Source organism: Oreochromis aureus, linkage group 6, assembly GCF_013358895.1.
Source record: "Oreochromis aureus strain Israel breed Guangdong linkage group 6, ZZ_aureus, whole genome shotgun sequence".
Lineage (NCBI taxonomy): Eukaryota > Metazoa > Chordata > Actinopteri > Cichliformes > Cichlidae > Oreochromis > Oreochromis aureus.
Genome location: NC_052947.1, coordinates 19,092,831 through 19,113,347, shown reverse-complemented (window position 1 = coordinate 19,113,347; position 20,517 = coordinate 19,092,831). Strand labels below are relative to the sequence as shown.

The following is a 20,517-nucleotide window of genomic DNA, read 5'->3' as shown; positions in this document are numbered from 1 at the left end:
AATATTAAGAGTCATCACACTGCACCTGTGTCACTGCTTCTCTGTAGAACCTTTTTTATGCACGCAAATGAAAACTGGGAATCTGCAATGTTATCTCAAGGAGACAATCAGTTTATATTTGCAAAGACATTTCATTCATATCAGAAATCTGAAATATTTAGATCAAATTTTAAAATAAAAATTCATTTTAGGGCTGCATGACTATGGGCAAAATTATTATCACCATTATTTTAAATATCACCATTTTTGTTGTGATTATTCACTGATTTTACCCCTGAAATGATCATGTAAGCTTAACGTTGCTTTCACATCCATGCTCTGCTGCATTCCTGCTAATGTTTAAAATAAAATGAGTCCTCCTTTATTTACCTAAATTCAGTGCATATCTTAGAGAAAAAATATTCATTTTTTTTTTCTTTTTTAACAAAGCTAACACAAAATGTAGTCCACAGGGCGATGCTTTCACCTTTGCCTTGTGCTGCATTCATGTTAATTAAAACATCTCTGCATACAAATGAGGTGTTTGTATCCAAACGCCTTATTCATCTGACCCGAGTGCATTTCCTAGAAGGAAAGAATATAAACCAACACATTCTTCATCAGGGTCGACTCTTAGAGCAATTACGCACTTGTTCGTCTTATACTGCTCCTAGAATAAACTTGTTGTATTATTTTGCAATAAAACCAAGTGCCCAGGCAAGCCCTTTGTGTTGGTCCTGATCTTGCATCTGCCCCAGTGAAAAGCACTTGCCAGTTAAGCCTTTGGAGCCTTGGAGCACTTTTTTTTTTCTCCATTATGGTTACCTACATGACAGATGTGAATAAAACGCATATAGTAAAACTCTATTTCTCTCTTTGCCTATAGTGCAGGTTTTTCCACTTTCATACAGTTGACCAGTTTCCTTAAGCCTTAATGGGTAGTGGACACATATTTTTAGCTAAATGGAATTTGACTGTGTTTGTTGGTGACTTCAGGTTGTCTTTTTCAGCTTGATGGATGACCAGATGCGCTGCACAGGCCTGCTTTTTTTATGGACTTCTGAGTCTGTGCTGGATGATTCCCATTAGTTACCACCGCACTCTTTGTCTTTACATTCATTGTACAGCAGACAAAGATGTGTTTTGAATAAGTTAGTTGTGTTGTTGAGTTGGAGCACAGACCCAATAATACAGGACTAAATCACTAAAATGTATTTCCAAACAACGGCTAATGACCTGCTTTTAATGTGATCTTGTACATTGCAGGGAACAGGCTTTTATTGCCAGAGCACATATTTTCATTATCAATCAGTGATGCTGATTTAATTGTGGGAAACCAGACTCGTGATCGAGATTAAAACTGGATTAATCGTGCAGCCCTGCTTAACTCTAATAACATTTAGCTTGCCTTACATGTAGAGGAATGTTTTTATAACAGTAAGTAGTCTGCTCCTTGTTATCTCTACTCATTCAGACAGTGAAAGTAATGTTTTAAATGATTTATATGTCACCCCAGCATGACAGCTGCATTCACAAACTGACCCCTATATATCTAAAAGAATTTATGGTCATGGAACACGACTTTAAGTCTGGCAGCACATCGTAAGGTTAAGCAGGCTGTCCAAATTTCTGACACATTTACTGATCACTCAGCCAGTTTGACTTTAGTAGACCAGAAGCTTTCATTAATAGAAGACAGGAGTCTGTAGATATACAAACTGGGCATCTGCTCAATCATTCATCCAAATTAAACTGTGGCATCTTTTAAATGCAGGAGGTATGTGGCTCTCAAAGAATGTGCCCTACATATGTCCATAGAGCTAAACACGGCGCCATTTAAAGTGCAGTAAGCCAAGATGAGCGCTCATGTGCCACACAGTGAGATGAAATCTATTTTATGATGCTTCTTCTGTGTCACAGACACAGAGAGTGGTATTCATAGTTATTTATATTGCTTGGAGTGTGTGTCATCGTTCCAGTGTGATGGATTTTTGGTACCGTTTCAAGTTGGATTTTCCCTTTTATGGTTCTGGCACTCCAAAGTTGTCACATTTAAACGAGGTGCAGGTGATATATGAAGAAACACTTAGCCCCAAACATAAGCCCTGTTTCCATCAAAATCCATAAGCATTTCAGCGCTCTGCACATGTGAAATTATGCTAACCAAAGCAGAAGCAACCTGTTTGAAAAGCTTATCTAAAGATAGTCTGTCTTCAGGCAATAACCAGTGGTTTCAATATTACATTTCACTAAACGCAATCCCTTTTTCACTTCACACAGACTGCTTACCTGTATACAACCAAAGCCTGTTTGGTCAATAAAACTTAGACTTCAAACAGAATGTATTCTTCCTTGTAAGCACTGAAGTTCTCCAAGTTATTAAAAGGATGTAAGCAAGAGCCCGGACTATGAAAAGGCTTATCTGGTTACTCTAACCAGACAAGCTGTTCAATGATGCTCTGAAAGAGTGACACAGTTTCCTTTATGAGACAACTCTTTCCTAAAACTTACTTTAGGTGAAAAACATGATTTAAAGCAAACTCTTTGCACATCTGAGCTGCATGACTGCAGGCTAGTGTAATCCCTCTTTCTAAAAGTGGGAGTGCAGAAAGAATTTCTTGCATAAATTATTGAGCGCACACAGCAAATAACAATTACAGCATCAAAGTCTGAGACCACTAAGAAAGCAACAAGAGGTTTTTCTTACAGTGACGCAGCATAAAAAGCACTTGTGTTGCTAATAACATTAACAGCCAGGTTAACACACAGAAACAATGTGGCCTTTTCATCCAATAAGTTACTGCAAATATTATGTTTGAGTTCACTGATAAACTGTTGGTGGCAGTTATTCTACAGTCTGCTCTTACTAGCTGTAAAAAGAGGAGCCAAACCTCAAACCGCTAAAAAAAAAAGAAAATGATGAAAACATGATGTAATTATGACATTTCTGTTCGTGTTTCACCTAAAGACAGTTCAGTCCTTTCATCTGCCATCATTTTTAGCCTCTTTAATGGAATGAAAGCTTGAGTGCATTACATAATTGTTATGATTGTCACTTTGTATCAGATAATAGTTATTCTTTGTTCAGTGGACTAAATAAAAACAGACCTTCCCTTATTTAAGACAGCTGTTAAAAGCCTTTGCTTGTGTTTCATTTGAAAACTTTTACTAATAGACTATGGATTTACTTACATAGTCCATAAATTTCACCAATGTAGTGCCTCAAAATGATGATTATTTGACCATCATTGTTGTGCTGGCAATGCATTTTACAAAACTTCTGACCAAAACGTAGCACCAAGTTTTTAAAATAATGAAAGAGGTAACCACTAAATAGCATAAAGTGCTAGGTAGCCAGTTATTGGCATCACCATCCTCCTACTACTGGCTGAAAATCCATCCTTTCTGCTGTGTATTCCACCACAAAAGGTGGCAAACATACAGTACTGTGCAGTCAGCTTCTGACTGTAATGAGCACACCATTCGAGAACGTCTGGTGGAATGCATGTGCCCAAACTTTTGAATGTTACTCTTCCTATGCATTCAAAGTAAAAAGTGTTAGTGCAGAAATGTGCAATTTGAGACACAACACTTGATTTGATGTTAAATATATACAGTCGGGAAAAAAAAGTTTTCATGCAGCCCTATGTAGTCCTGTTAAAGAAGTAAGTGCCCCCCTTACTGCTTCCACAGGAGTTAAGAGAACAGAAGCAGCAAATGTACTAATTATCTGATGATTGAATAGCATGATCACCTCGATAAAAGCAGAAGTTTTGGCAATTTGTTGGTCTGGAGCATTCAGGTATGTGTTAACAGCATGCTTGGGAAGATGTCACATTTGCTTTGACACACACACTTCAGACCGCACAATGCTCATAAAACTGCAAACGCTCCAAGAGCCACGTCTCAGACTCTACTGAGACCTGTTAAATGCTAACAGTTCATAATAGTACAATCTAAACAGCTGAACAAGTATGGCTTTTTCAAGACTTCTTGAACAACGTCCTTGTGGAGTGGAGATGTTTGGCTGTAATGCACACCAAGAGTTTTGGTGAAAACCAAACATATTGGCAGAAAAACCTCATACTAACTGTCGACCACAATGGTCATGATTTGAACTCGTTTTACAGCCACAGGACCTGAGCACCTTGCAGTCATTGACTTCACCATGAACTCATCTGTATACCAAAGTACTCTAGACTCAAATATGAGGCCATCTTTCTGACAGCTAGAATCAAGGTGTTGCAATGACCCAGTCAAAGCCCAGACGAGTGAACCAGTCAAACCTCAATGAAGTGAAGCAACGTTTTAAAGAAGAGTCGGTCATTCCTCCACTGTGACACGAGGGTCTGATAAAGCCATAAAGAAAACAATTACTTTAAGTTATTGCAGCTAAAGGTGATTCTACAAGCTACTGAACCATGGGGTGTACTTAGTTTTCACTCGACTGCAGAGAGTTTGGAGAAAACTTTCTTTTCCAGCTGACTGTAGGTATTATTACATTAATCATATCCAACTAAGTTGGTCTGAAGATGCAGTGTGTGCAATGACCTGAAACAGACTAATGAAAACAAATCATCGTCTTTAGTTTTTTATGCTATGAGATGTCAAAATATGTCATTTAAAGGTAATATGAAGACCTAAATATATTCACTTACCTGAGCCACTGTAAACTTTGCACGTACTTTGCACACTTTGTCTTATCATAACAGGAGGTACACAGGTGTAACCAATGTTTTAATGGTTTTGGCAATGCTCTGTTACATTTTGGAGTGTCAGTAAGTCATCCCAGTGAGGCAGCATGCACCAGAGCCCTGGGATTTAAAATACATGGAAGAAAGGAAGACATCATTAATGTCATTAGTTACAGCTCTGTTTGACTCGTCAAAATGTCTGCTCTGAAAAAGGCATAATGACTTGAATTTGCATAAGCATTTGACAGGTGTTGAGCTGAGAGCATATTCTTTTCTCCCAGGGGTGCTCCTTACTCCGAGCCCAGACAGCATCGTTTTCTAATAAGATTTTCACGGGCTACTGTGGGTGAGATTTCTCTACCTTCACGTCCACATAAAAACACTAGAATTAAATGTATCCATCAAAGAATACCAGATGGAGAACTGGCAAACCTCACAAAGTGGTGGAAAGTCATAGGGTTTAATCATATCCTTCATCACATGCAGGTGATGCAAAGGTTTAATGCTGTTACTGGCTTAATCATCAAAAGGGCGATTTCTGGGCCTGTCAGAACACAGAAACGCTTCACTTCCTTGAAGATACCCCCATCCCATTTAAAAAACAACCACGTTAACACGCAGTCACGTCAGATGGAGCCGGCATACCTGCACGTAAATGGACAAGTGAGGTCTGACACGACTCACCTCTTCCACCTTTGCCCCGTGACTAATTTCACCTCTTTATAGGACCTCTGTCTCTCTGTACCCTGGGTGATTTAAGTTGTCTTTCTCTCTGTCTGCAGACCTGAATGAGTGCGGGCTAAAGCCAAGGCCCTGCAAACACAGGTGCATGAACACGTATGGGAGCTACAAGTGTTACTGCCTGAATGGCTACATGCTGATGCCTGACGGGACCTGTGGAAGTAAGCCTGTTTCTCTTGCACACACACACTTTGATTGTTAACACTCTGTGATACAGCCTGAGAGCTGGAAATTTCCTTTCCCTGTCTGTGTTCTCCTCATGAAAGATTCCTCTTTTCACTGAATGTATCCATGTGTTTCTACAGCACACAGTGTTGATATCATTACGAAATGTATTTCCCACTCGTACCCCTGTCAGCAGTCTCACAATCCTTTGATAGACTGTTTTGATTAAAACACCGTGTTGATCCGCTTCATTATAGCAGCTCTGCAGTCTAAAGAACCCCTGTGAAGAACCCTTTGAGGGCTGAAATGAAAAATATGAAAGAAACACAATCTACAGACCCTTCAGTGAATGTGCACTTTTTTTTAAGGTTTTTTTTTATTGTTTGCCCCGAGGTAGTCCACAGAATGTGAGCTGATGCCTGAACATGTCTCCCTGTAAATTCTGTTTCCCAGCTGATAACTATTTTCCCTGCACGTTTCCACTTGAGGACTGTATGACTCCCGATACCTCTTTTTAATTAGTTCTTTTGTACGAGGGGAAAATTCACTCCCCACCTTTTAAAGTCTAAATCGCGTAACACTTGAGGCAATCTGGAATTATTCTAGGTGTTGTTGTCTAATGATAGCATGATGCCGTTTAACACCTTGCTGCTCCTCCTTTCTCCCCTTTGATCAATAGATCACTGTAGCATTTAATCAGCCCGGCCTGCCTCAGTCATCAGACTGTACTCCAGGGTGCCGGCAGTGGCAGCAAAAGCCTCACTTTTAATTTCCTTTTTAGAGTCCACTGTTATCAAGACAGGCTGAGGAAAATCTGTTTCATTACGTTATTATTTTTGGAAGTTCTTGATCTGCCCGGCACGTCTCAACAACCCTCATGCCTCACGCTGTTGCTTTGATATCGAGGGGGGGGGGATGGATTATCAATCTTTGGCTGTAACAAAGGATAAAAGTGGGCAGGGGAAAGATTGCTGGAGCTAAGGTGCGAGCACATGGCAACTGCACAGCAGAGAAGTCTAATAATGGCAGAGTGAGTGCTGTGCCGCTGGCAGCACCCCAGGGTCAAGCTGGCTAATATCAGAAAAGGCAGGCGAGTGGCCTGGCTGTTATAAAGTGGCTGGAGGAAAAGAAGCGCGCACGTGTTTTTGTGTGTGTCGGTGTGAGTAAAAAAAAAGTGTAGGTGAGAATGGCATAAACTCTTCTCCCTTTGTACTCCCCAGTGGCACCAGTGTGTTAATGTGTGCCGTGTTTCTCTTTTACCCATCAGACGCTCGCACTTGTGGTATGGCCAACTGTCAGTATGGCTGCGAGGTGCTGAAAGGAGAGGTCCGATGTCAGTGTCCGTCGCCGGGGCTACAGCTGGCTCCGGATGGGAGAACCTGTGTGGGTACGTCCCGGTCTTAATATATCTCCACATGCCTGAAAGCTGAGCGACTCTTATCTGTGAGCGACTTGCAGCGTGTAAATCATCATAAAAAAAAGTGGGTTTTTTTGTTTGTGTGTGAGTATGTGTTTGTGTGTTTTTTCTCAGCCTTTAAATTTGCTAATCAAAGGCAACTATTTTGGCAAAGGAAGAAAAGAAACTGGCAGCACAAATGCAGTTTAGCCACTCGAACACAAATCCTCAAAGCAAACAACTCATCAAAGTTGAATTCATCCAAATTGCTTCACGGCAAATAACTTTGATTTCATCGTCAGTCCTTCTCGACCAAGTTCTGTTTGCTTCCTGTTGCTTTTACAGCAGGAATGCGATCGAGAGAATCCCACATATCTGCCTTTACTGCCAATTTTATGTGACACTGCTCCTCAGAGGGGTAACTTAACAGATGAGGTGGGCAGTTGAGGCAGTTAACCTGTGTCAGGTTTAAACACAGGGTGTTCACTATAGGCTGTTCCCCTTTATGCTGCCTTATAGGCCCACTTAACTGCTGGGCGGCTAAAGGGGTGGTTTTCTAAAATAGCACAGACATGAATCATGAAGAATTATGAAGGGGACAGAACCCTTTGCCTACCACAGGTGTTACGACAGTAAACTCTGGACGTGGAGAGTTTTATGGAAGCTGTATAATCATCCTCATGGACGTGATTCCATCTAGGAACCAGAGACTGAAGTGAAGCATCTGGCAGCTCATGAGGTTGATTAGTAGCATGACTGGATATAAAAAGAGAAGATGAGTCTGTCAGACGTAAAAATGGAGAAGGGTGTGAAAGTCTGAATTTGCAAGTGGTTCAATAACTTAAGAAGACCCTTTCTTAATGTAAAATTACAAAATCTACCGATGTAAGAGAAAAGGCCAAAAATGAACTAAAGGTCTGTGAGCTTCAGGCCCTCAGGCAGCACTGCATTTAAAACAGACACTTTTATGCATGGACTCAGGAACAATTCTGAAAAGCATTGTCAGTAAACACAGTTTATCGCTGCCGCCCCAAAATGCAACTGAAAACTGTAGCATGAAATAAACAACCCTCTGGGCCTGAGCTCATTCAGAGTGGACTGAGGTAAAGAGTAAAAACTACCCTGTGGTCTGTCGATTCAAAATTTGAGTTTGGAAATGATGTGTCCTCCAGGCTAAGAAGGAAAGCAGTTATGACGGTATGGGGTGCTGGCGTTAACGCATATGTCATAAATAACTGAAAAGGCACCATTAATACAATGCACTGTGTACAAGTTTTGAAACAATATGATGTCGACATTTGAAGACATTTTTCAGCATGAGGAAAGTGATAAATAAAAATAAATACATTCTGCTAACACAAACCCACTGAAAACATTTGGCACATTACTTTATGAAACAAAAAACCCTAAACAAACAAAGGAGGGCTACATATCAACATCATGAGAAACATCTCACACTAAAAACTACAGCTATTGGTTTTTAATGAGGAAGAGATGATGAAACACTGTCAGTCGAATCTGTTTTTTTAAGCACATAACATTCAAAATGAGCGCATATTCTTAAAAAGTCCATTTGATATGTTGTACTTGTACTATATTCAATAAAATATAGCACTGGGATGACTAGAAAATCTTGCATTCCCTTTGTACTACTTCACACAGTGTTGCAACTTTTGTGGAAATGGGATCGTAGCTCACTGCTGCTCATATCTGTAGCTTTGCTCTCATACATGTTTCACAGTGCACAAACGCTGCGATCGGTGCGTCGTAATGTGTCGGATGTTTTAGTTGAACTGAAATTCTCTGTAACCTTAACAGGAATGAGTACAGGTTTGTATGAATCAGTCATTATAAACCATATATATTTATCCAATTTGCCATTCTCTGTTTTTGTTTAAAGCGTTGGCAGCGACTGAAATGCATGAATTGATTCAAAATGGGAACATAATAGCTCCAGCAGGACTACTGCAGCTGTTTTAGGAAACTCCACACGCTTCAGTGTTTGTTTACTAAAAGTGAATTAGGCCAGGAATCCTTGAAGAAGGATGTCTCATGATCCACTGGATGAAGGTATCGACTTGTTATGCTCAGTGACAGAATTTGACTGAAACACCATCTGATTAAAGTCGGCTTCTCACAGAAGCTGTCACTTTCAGCACATTTTAAAACATAAACATTGCTGATATAGAATCTGTAAGTGTGAAAATGGGGTAAACCTGATTTGCTTTTTACTCTGTATAAAGATGCAGTTACTTTACTTTCTGATTTCAAATATAATAATCCACGTCTGCCCTTGCTGTGACGGCAGTGATGTATCCACAACTGTTGGCCATTAAGCAGCTCCACTGAAGCAGTTTGGGATTAAGATCCTCGCTGATGAGACCCTCAGCAGTAGTTGTTAATGGGATGGGAAGAGCTCTGCCCACTCACCGCTCTCGCTTGTTTTCCCAGCTGGTCCAGGTGTCTTTAGTGGTTTTAAGGTTATTTTAAACAACAGTTTCTGAGCACCTCAGCTGCATTATGCTGCAAATAAATTAAAGATTTTAAGGCGAATGCTTTCAGGCTCCCAGCGTCTAAATATTAATGATCACATGCCTGTAAAGGTGATCAACAGAGACACTTGGAAAAAGTCTTTAAATAATGAAACAAGCTAGTGTGTGTTGTTTTCCGCTTGCTGAGCAGAATGTAAAAGGAGCTTTGTTCATAAATGAATACTAAGCAGGGATGAAGAACATGTGTTCCGGCATGAATAGTAATGTTTAGTTTAGATTCAATTACGCTTTCTAATCTCAATTTTTTTTTTTTTATCACGTTGTTTTATTTTGAGTGCACTTCTTATTTAATGCATTATAGACATTTATCTGAGCATTTTCCTCAATTTCTCAATCTTCTTTCTTTTGCAGATGTGGATGAGTGTGCAGCAGGGATAGCAGTGTGTCCCAGGTTCAGGAAATGTATCAACACCTTTGGTAGCTACATCTGCAAATGCCACGAAGGCTTCGACCTGCAATACATCAACGGAAAATACCAGTGCATAGGTACTGTGGCAGCGCCTCTGGTGTGAGGCTTCGACTCGCAATACTCACACAAAGGTCAAAGGTGCGCTGAGGTGGCTTGAATTTAAGCCAAGGTATTTTTAGTGATGCACGTTTTGTTTTTGAACTGCTTATGAAGGAGCCTGATGAAAAGAAAAGAAACACACATGCAGAGATGAGTAGCAGAAATCCACGTTTGATACTACAATGTGACAAACTTTGCTTTAGTATTTTAATTTAATGCGATTTTCAACCACTCTCTCATTTAACAGGCCCGTTGTGATTTACTATTTGTAGGTTAATTGGTTACTTGTAAAACAATCAGTTTAAAAAACACGATTCAGTGTAACAACTACATCAGTAGATACTTTGCAAAGGGAAAACAATGCAGTAACAAAAAAAATTGCATTTTAAAATGTAACTTGTAGAAGCCATTATTTTCTGTTTGACCATATCTCACATGGTTATGGAGGAATCTTTGCCTTTGCAACACTGGATCGTATTCCCGTTGCATCTTTCAGTTTTAGTTGTCAGACAGATGGCCTCACATTTAACTTTAGAATATTTTGATATAGAGAAGTTCATGGCCGACTCAATGACTGCAAGGTGCATGGATGCAGTAAGTGCATACTTTCTTTTTCTGTATTTTTCAACTGAAAGAAAAACAGAGACTAAAAAAACTTAGTAATATGGCAATTTAATAAACTTTTAACATTCAAAAGGTGGATTTTTAATTGTTAGTATCATGCTTATGAATTCTAACCACCAACAATGTGAAAAACAAATACACATTAGCCTCAATTACAATTCCTGTCCTATTTTATCTGCTTTTGAATAAAATTATCACGTTGATCAGATTAAAGAAAGGCCAAGAGCAACTTGGCAGGTGCTCTTTAAATGTCTAAAAGGCACATCTCTGTATCTTGGGGAAGACTTATACTCTAAAACAACCTTCGTGATGATTTTTCCTCTGGTTGACTATTATCCACTTGAACTCTTTCACTAACGGTACGACATAAATTTTGAGCCTTCCTTCATGTGGATGTGAAGCAATTAGCGTTTGATATTCTGCTTTTATGTTTTAAGCTTTCTGCACTTGCACCCAGGAGCTGATTGTTGTTATGCTTCCATTATCTTTCAGATGTGGATGAGTGCTCTTTAGGTCAAAGCCACTGCAGCAGCTTTGCCACCTGCTACAACACGCCGGGCTCATACAAGTGCAAATGCAAAGACGGCTACAGGGGGATGGGCCACGACTGTAAACGTAAGTCCTGAGAGAAAACCCCGGGACTAATATTCAGTTTAGCAACAAGGAACAGGGCTTCAGTTTTTTGGGGGTTTTTTTTGCCTGTGTCTTTAAAAAAATGTGCTTGGGGAAAAAAAAGCAGGGAGAGAGGGAGAAATTGGCTTGCAAGCACAAAGCTTGGACTGAAATTCCTTTCTTTGTAATAGCTGTCAGTCATTACTTGACTCACCCTGCTCCTTTATCGCATGTGCCCAGATTGACTTGGTTTTTTGACATGCGGCTGGGGTAATAAGGACACAAAGAAGAGTGATTTTTTTTTCTGTTAGTTGGTCTCATTCTGCTTACTGACACAGAGTTCATTACAGTGTGCGTCTGCACTTTTTACAGCAGCTCAGTGGACAAAGAGTCATTTATTCTCCACAGTTATTTAACCAATGGACTCATGTGGCATTCCACAGAGCAAAGTTGGAACCTGCTGCATATACTTCACCCCGCCGTCCTGCCCAAAGGGTGTGAGCCGCAAGTGCTCAGGGAGTCACGTTGCAATATCCTATTCATGTATCACATATCAAAGTCGCCTGCAACCTGAAAAGGCAATAACAGAGTTCAAACCTTTAGCCTTTGTCCACTCTCATTCTTCACTCATGAAATCCTTAGGAAGCTGCCACTATCACCCCCTCCAAAAAAAAAGAAAGAAAGCCAACCCCCCAATCTGTGTCTCTGCTCCTGAACAATGTGTGCAGCAACAAAGGAAAAGGCGGCGTAGCTTTGATGACATGAGTGAGGGTGATCTTCGGGGCACAGGAGCCTGTCTGAGTGCAGAAATCATTCCATACACTCCAAGCAGCTCTAGCCTTATGCTGCGAAGCCTCTGGCTATGAGTATACAAAGAATTACTAATCAAGATGACCGCACGGACAGATAAAAAAGACATGATAAGAAAGCAAGATCGATTTTCAAAGAGCAGGAGTTCACTGAACGTGGGCTGTCTTAATGGTTCGGCTTGTGAAGTCCTGTAACTTTGAGCGAATGTGAACTTATGAGCTTCGTTTGCAGCTGTGAGTTTTTGCTTTCAGTGCGATTGGAGACACCCAATTTGTTTTAGAGTGCTAACATTTAGGTAATGGTTATCAGAAGTCTCAGTAGATGAAGTAAAGCCCTCTTCTTCAAAAAAGTGAGGCTAATAATTGCAGTTAGTCTGTAAATGTATGCCTCATTAACTCTTAAGTGCTCATATTTCAGTGCTCCATCTGCATTTTCTTATTATTTCAGCCATCCCTAAAGTGGTTATTGACCCCCCGAGACCAGGCAAAGTGCCTCCAAATCATCACAACCACATCCCAGACTTGGATCAGCAGAGGACCACCACCACTCGCCCACCAGTCACTCCAAAGATAATCTTCCCTATATTGCCGCCAGCCGCCACAACTACAACCAAGGCGCCCCGCCCGAGGGTGACCCCATCGCAACACAAGCCGTTGGTCCCCACCCGAAAGCCCTTCATACCCACCCGAAAGCCCTTCATACCCACCCGAAAGCCACCGGTACCCACTCGCAAACCTTACATCCCAAGACCAGCAGTTCCCACCAGACCACCGTTGCCACTGCCACCGGTCACACCAGTGGACAATACCATCCAGAAGGAGGTCACCAAGCAGAGAGGGGATGTTCACAGTAAGAGGCTTCTTGCTTTAATACTGTGTTGTTTTGTTTTAACAGGTGATTTAAAGCCATTGTGACAGCTTCCTCCCCTTTTCAGATACATACTCAAAGTTTTTGAGTTATAGGTATAGATATTGTTTTTTCTTAAGCGAATACACATGAAATATTAAAAAAGCACAACAGTTTGATGTGCTTCCTCCAGATGTTTACCGGAGGAAGCCATAAGAACAAAATTTACATTTTCATCTTGTACAGTTGTTAGCAGGCAGCTGTCTGTTTACACATCTGGCACACAAAGAGCATCAGTATTAACTTCAAGTGTGTTTTTCTTTTTATCTGGCAAACAAGTTCAGTGCTCCCAAAATGAAGAAGACATCTGCTTATTAAAATGACCCCTTTTACACTTTACTATCCAAACATAGTCATAAAACGATTGATGTTGTGTTGTGTGAGGGACACTTTCATCAGGAAATCATGTGACATAAGACATATTTAGATCCAATTGTGGAGTCTTATAAGGTGTTTCTTTGTCTTCCACATGCGTCCGCTAATCTGTTTTGATGTATATAAGAGGAAAAAAATCCAGCTCTTGAGCTGCTAAATGCTCTGCAATGTTCGGCAGCGAGCTGCTATTTTGAGTGATTGCTGCTTGTTGCAGGGCAGGTAGTGTACAATGAGTGTTTACAGCTTTTTCACTGAGAACAGCTGCTGTGTCTGGAAAACAAGGCTGACTAGAGGCAGTAAAACTGAACCAGAAGAGTGAAGCTGTGGGCTGCAGAACAAAAACAATGAGCTTAAACACTCCATACAGGTGATGGAGTCTTTCACATAGCACATATAGACCAACACGTTGTTCTTATAAATGTATTTTTAGGGGGATGGAACAGCTTTAACTGCTCTGAGCATGTAGGGAAGCCTTGTTTGTTACCTTGGGGTTGTGGCTCAGGAGGATTCAACATGTTCTCCAGCAGTTGTAAGGTCAGTGGTTTGATGCCCGGGTTACTGCTATCTGTATATTAAGGCACCCTTGGTCAAGATGCTGAGCATTCATCAGTATGTGAGTGCATGAATGTGAGACATGGGGCTCAGACACAGAACAATGCTCTGCGTGAATATGTGTGTGTGATTGGGTACTTGTAATGAAAAGTGCTGTGAGTGCTCAGTTCAGAACAGTGCTCTATAAGTACCTGTGCGTTTACATTAACAGCTTCAGCTTTGTGATTATGAAATGAGCCCTGTTTTCTTTTGGTTTCCTTATAGCTGAACTGCTCATTCACACCATGGGTCTTATCAGCTCTGCAACCAACCATGCAAACCAAACCAAACCATATATATGTGTATGTATATATATATACAATATATATATATGTATATACGTATATATACATGTATATAGATAGGTATAGATAGATATAAAACAACAATTCTTGCAATTATTTCATGATTTTTTTAAATGCATATTGAAGCTTCTGGCAAATGAATAAAAAATTAATGAAATCTGCATGAATTATCTTTTAATTTGCATCACATTTGCTACATCTGGTGTTTTTTTTAATTTAATTAGTTTTTTGCAGTGTATTGTTTAAAATGTACTGTGCAATTTATTTAGTTTTTTCAGGGGGAAAAAATTACACTGACGATGTAGATGTCTCAAAAACTCAAAACTCTAAAACAAAAACTCACATATCAAATGCGATCCACTTGGCATTAAGGGGTTAGGTTGTTGCATTCGCACATCGAGATTTCATATATTACCATAAACAGCAGCTGACAGCTGGTGTATAAAGTTCATCTTCCAGCTAACCACATGACAGTTTAAATTTGTCAGCAAATTTGAATCTCAGAGTTTCCATCTGTAAAGTCTTCAAAATGGTTCAACTCAAAACTCAGAGGTGACTTTCAAGACCAGTTAAGATACACTGGAGCGGGAGTTTGTTACCCACTGTGCCCCTTTTGTGTGGAACTGCACAGCATTTTATCACCTTTTCCCCCTTTCCCACATTTTGGGCAATGTCCCATATTTAGACTAGTTCTGCAGGACATGCACTTTTACACAGTCTGTATGAAGAAAAGTCTTCTTATTATAGTCAAAGGAGTTTGCAAAGAAAAGCGTCTGGACTTCTTTGAGTTGCTTGAAGACGTTTCACCTCTCATCCGAGAAGGTTCTTCAGTTCTTATTATAGTCAGAAGAAAAAGGTAAAGTTAAAAGTCCCCAAAAAAGTCACAAACTTTGTAGATTTTCTTGAATATGACAGAAACTGCTGCAAAAAAAGCTGCAGTACATTTTGAAAATTAGAGGTTTTGTCTGTTTTTGTTAAAGGTATTTTGCTGTTTCCCACAGGGGGAGATATGTTGTGAGCTGACGCAGTATGTGTGGGTCATAATTGGATAAAAATTGCTTAAAGTGTCAGATAGGGCGCACAATCATCCCTATCTATAGATACATGCAAACAGAAGAGCTGCTGAAATAAGAGAACACAGGCGTATATAAAGACTATCACATGAGTCCATAAGAACAAACTGAAGCTTCCTCTTATCCTCACTGTATATTTGTCCTGTATTTGCTAAATGACAACCCGATGACTTGCGCAGTTTAGTGTATTTTTAGTTTAAAATTGGATATGAACATTTAAGAAAACCTCTCAGTGTTGTTGACATGTCCCACTTTGTCCCACACAAACACAGTGTTTGCTCCACATTCACTTTATTGGGATCTGGTCACCTTAATGTGTTTTCCAGCTAGCCTGTAGTGGCAGCCAGTTTTCAGTTTTAAAGAAATCCCCTGCCTTATCTTCAATAGTCAAACTACATGCCACTTGCTTTTTTTCTTGAGTAAACAGCTCATAATTTCTGGGAAAAGAAGATCGATAAAAAGCACTGCACACCAGAGGTAAAATATGTAAATTTGATTCTGGCATGAACGCTCCCTTTAAGTCTCCTATATAGGGGAATTCACAATGATTTCCATTCGAATTCAGCTACACCCACCTTCAAAATGCAGCTATTATATGGAAATAATGTCCATTTTTTTTGCAAGAAAATAAAGTATTATGAGCTCAGTGTCACAAAACTGCACAATGAAAGAAAGAATGTCTTTCTCTTCTCAAGGTAATTATCTTTTTGGCTTCAAGTGACAAACACAAACTAAGCCAGACCGTTTGTTATTCACATGTCACGCAGCGCTCTCGGCCAGGCATGAAACTTTGACACCAATTACCTTCGAAATGAATCACATTCTCAATCAAACCAAATAACAGAATGAATTATAAATAATGTTAGGTGGTAAGACTGCTTTTTTGGGCTTTAACAAAGGAGTTAATCAGGCCAATCGTGTGCTGCACCTTTTCAGAACTGTGAATTGTTTCTTAATGAGAAAACTCCCCCACTGTTAAGTCTGAAATATGCAGTTCAAGGCTGAAATCACGATTTTTGTTTTTATGTAACAGATAAGATGGGCGGTTTTCTCTCTCGAGCTAAACAGTCACCATTTACATGATAGGGCTGGTTGGAATTTTGTATTTTGTTGACAGTGATCAGTAAATCCAACGATAAGACAAAAAAAGCAGCAGCGAGTTGATCCCACTAACAAATACTGTCTGTGTATCAAAGACCCGATAAAGCTTATTTCCAAGAAGTGTCTCTCTTTTGGCGTTTTGCTTGCTTGTAGGCACAGCAAATTACAGTGTTTACTGAAAACTCGGCATTAAACTGTTCTCCCTCAAAAATATGTATGGCGAGAAACTAAGTACAGAATAAGAGGTGAGATACTGTGGTTCCTATTCACCTTGCCAGATGGCATCACATAATTAGAAAAAGGGAAGAGGAGAGAAGATTACCTTAACACCTGTCTGCCCTGCTTGAGGGAGACATCAATCTAATAGTCCGCACTACGGCAGAGCAGTTCTAAAAATCAGAGCTTGCCGAGGATGGCTTGAATCAGATGAGAGAGAGAGGGAAGGAGGGGAGGAGAGACATCACTGAGTGATTATTCAAATAATTAGATGGAAATAGGGATGAAAATGAAGAAGAGCCCCGTGGCGTGAAGAATACTTCAGCTGCTTCTCGAGTGCAGGTGTGCGTTTCAGTCGGAACTAATTCAAAGGTTTTCACAGATTCCTTTGGGTCTTGACCCGTGAAGTCAGCGTCACACCTTTGTCCCGAGAAAACCTCGTCTCTATAACCTTTTAATCATTAAGGAAAAATGTGAAAGCTGTGATCACCTCACAGTAAGATAAGGAGCAGAGGCTGAGATGAAGAGATACGCTTATCTGAACTGTGCATTTTTGTTATCGCCGTGTGTTAGAAGCGAAATGTAAAAGAAAAAAGAATGACAGTGTCTTTGGTTTTTTACTACAACGACAGCTTGTCCTGCATAGCATCTCTGCTGTTTGCTTGGCAAAACACCATGAGGTCGGCTTCCAGCCAAATAATGATGATAATGCTACACAAATGCCTATAAAACAACAAATTGTTATGACTCTGCTTGGGTAAGGTTTAAAGACATAGTGCCAGAACTGCCAATTAGTAAGCTTTTGAAATGCTAATAGTCACATTTGTTTAACTACAGAAAGAGGCAGGCTAGCTGTGTCTCGCTGCTTCCCCTCTTCATGTTAATGTCGCTGCCTGCCACTTCTACCTCCTCTAAGTCAGCAAGAACTCCAATAAGCATATTTCCCAGAATATAAACGTGCCGTGAATTGTGTCAGGAATTCTTGTAAATTAGGCTTAAATAAGGCTGTTAATCTCTGAATGCAAGATGCAGAGATGTGAGGCTTTCACTGAGCGACAGTGATGGATGGATGATGAAGTGCGATGTTTAACCTGCCGGTTAAAGGATGCAGCTACACTTTGTCTAGAAAGGAATAAGTACACTGCACTTGTCTCTAAACCTTAAACTGGTTATTTCTTTATTTATTTCTTTTTTGCTCATCATTTGGACCGAATGTAAAATATCATCTCTGCAGCTTTTACTGCCAAATAACTGAATTGAAAAAAAAAAAACACACGAACTCTAGGTCAAGGGTCAAACATCACAGCATATTTCAAATCATTATTTACATTTTTTTCTCCTCCCTCCACCCCACATCACAAAGACATCCTTAGTGGTACACAGCCATTCAGAGGTTAAGCAGTCTAAAGTTTTCTGTTACCACCTGGAGGAGTGGAGGGCTAAATGATGAGTTGTATTTGTAGTGCTCAAAGAAAAGTCAGTGTCCCATTCACTCTGGATAAGCTGTTTTGAGTGAGGTCAGTTGATCATTTTCTGAAACAAATAACTTCTGAGTCACTTTGTTGTTTCTGTGCAGCAAAATAATTGCATTTGGTGTGTTATAAAGAGAAGCATAGATAGATAGATAGATAGATAGATAGATAGATAGATAGATAGATAGATAGATAGATAGATAGATAGATAGATAGATAGATAGATAGATAGATAGATAGATAGATAGATAGATAGATAGATAGTTGAGTCTAATATGCAGCTTCTGGGTTTTTTGCAGTTTCTCTTAGAACTGCACAATCTGACCTTGGGGTGAATTTGCTTGGACGTCCACTCTCAGGAAGACTGGGAGAGTCTTGAGTTTTATTCACAAATGTTTTCCTTTGTGAGTAATCTTTCTCACTGCAGAATAACAGACTTCAAATTGTTTGGAAATGACCCTTCTGACCCTTCTCAGATTAATGGAGAGCAACAGTTGCTTCTCTAAGGTCATCGCTGTGGTCTTTTCTCCTTGCTCACACTTGCTCATGATGAATTAATTAAGCGCATTTGATTAGCAGGACCTAGCTGCTACTTTACCCTCCTAATTCTTCTGGAAGCAGTTAGAGCGTGCTTTACTTTTTGCACACTGCTTCTTTATTTTGATGTAACCTTTGAATAACGACACATTGTATTCTATCACGTGTTGTTGTTCATCCAAGGTTGTATCTACCTAATTATTTATGAGTATTTTTTTTTATTATGCCCTGATATGTTAAACCTTAGAGCTGAAAGATAATGCCCTTTCTTTTTCACATGACTCATAGGTATATACTCTACAACCAAATTCATAGGGATGGTTGTTCCTTAAAAGCACAGACACACAGAGAGGCTTGGATGCCAGGGATTGCTCGAGAGACTGGTGTGTGTATGTGTGTGTGATCTCCACACGCTCAGATTCCTACGGCTGACAGACTACATCGCAATCTGCCAGGTGGTTGTGACCCAGCATGTGCAGGAGCCCTTTCAGTGTAGAGGCTGAGTGGGAAGGGGCACACATTAAGGACTCTGGGGGGGGGTTGACAGTTCAAGTGCAGGTTACAGTTCATTCATAGCAAACGCGCAAGAAGCAGCCTGGAAGGCTAAGAATATTTTAATTGATAATTTGTCTCATTAAATTCCACTGACAGGTGCAAACCCAGTATATATTAAAATAAGGATGTCTCTGTACTTTATCTATTTTTTGACATTTTCAACCATTTTCAAAAGACATTTTAAAATCAGACAGAGATCATTCTAAAAGAACAAAAAGGTCAAAACATTGCTCACTAAAAAAACATGTTTTTTTTTTCCGGCACACACTTGACCTTTAATGACTCGGCTCAGTCTGTGATATTTTGGTCAGGGTGACCCCATCGGACAAGGAAAGAGGCTATTTAAGGAGAGGCCGTGTACCTCGTGTGTATGTTCGTGTACTGAAGCTGCTAGGTGTGTAGCCGTAACATTTGCTCAGATGTTGCATCAGATGAGCCATCTTCCTTTTCCTCTTTATGACTCACATTAGACCTCTAGTGTTGCTACAGGTTTTTCTCAGGTATTCCAATCTCTGGAGTCTTGCCTGTTATTAAATGTGACTGGCATTGGTTATGGAGGTGCTAAGCCATGACATTGATTTCGCCGTGTAAAATCTTTGAGTAATGAAACAAAGGGATATAACAGCCACAAGCAGACGTTAGTGAACAAACATAATACCTTTGTTAATCCTTTATCTAAGCCTTTGTCTCTCTTTCTCTGTCTCTTTCCTCTCAGTCCCCCGGAACCCCAGTGGCAACACAGTCCTCGACATCGACTTTGACATTGAGCTCGGCAACACGGCAGACGAAGCCAAGGATGACCCAGGTAAACAAAACACATTTGACAGAGACAATCAGCAAGAGCCCCGCTCATTGAGCTCGAATGATGATGGACGAGCCACATTTACCGTGACCAAAATGAAACTGACAATCATCTCCCGCAGTGCTGCTGCAGAGGGTGAAGGTATTACAGCGACCAGATGTGTTTTGATAGGGCCTTCACCAGGGGGTGACACATGACATCTGGCCGTTTCGGTTTAAATAATGGCTCGCAGCCCAGAAAGCGGTGCCAGACTTTTCCCACTTTTTGCATTACGCCAGCTTGATTGCTTGACTGCTTGAATGATGAATTGACCATTTTGAAGCACATCACAGCTTCGCCCAAAACCTTCGTAATACTTGAGTTATTAAGGAGGTTCCCACAACAACAAGCTTTTGTGAGGAGATGGCTTCTCCTGTCATGTTTGCTCAATGTGATTTACTGATGTCAATGGTATGCAGCAAAGATTGCCTAATGATTTAGTTGTGTGTTTATTGTGGTTTGGG

At 40.2% G+C, this 20,517-nt stretch overlaps 1 protein-coding gene across 4 annotated transcripts in view; it reads left to right on the top strand.

Annotated features, from left to right (window-relative positions):
* npnta (nephronectin a) overlaps positions 1 to 20,517 on the top strand; it is a 56,773-nt gene that overhangs the window by 30,508 nt on the left and 5,748 nt on the right. For all 4 annotated transcript variants that reach the window (XM_031752267.2, XM_031752268.2, XM_031752269.2 and 1 more), the window contains 6 exons: positions 5,456 to 5,575; positions 6,847 to 6,966; positions 9,879 to 10,013; positions 11,152 to 11,274; positions 12,529 to 12,930; positions 19,928 to 20,017. In XM_031752267.2, the coding sequence (XP_031608127.1) occupies positions 5,456 to 5,575; positions 6,847 to 6,966; positions 9,879 to 10,013; positions 11,152 to 11,274; positions 12,529 to 12,930; positions 19,928 to 20,017 (990 nt within the window). The remainder of the gene's footprint in view (positions 1 to 5,455; positions 5,576 to 6,846; positions 6,967 to 9,878; positions 10,014 to 11,151; positions 11,275 to 12,528; positions 12,931 to 19,927; positions 20,018 to 20,517) is intronic.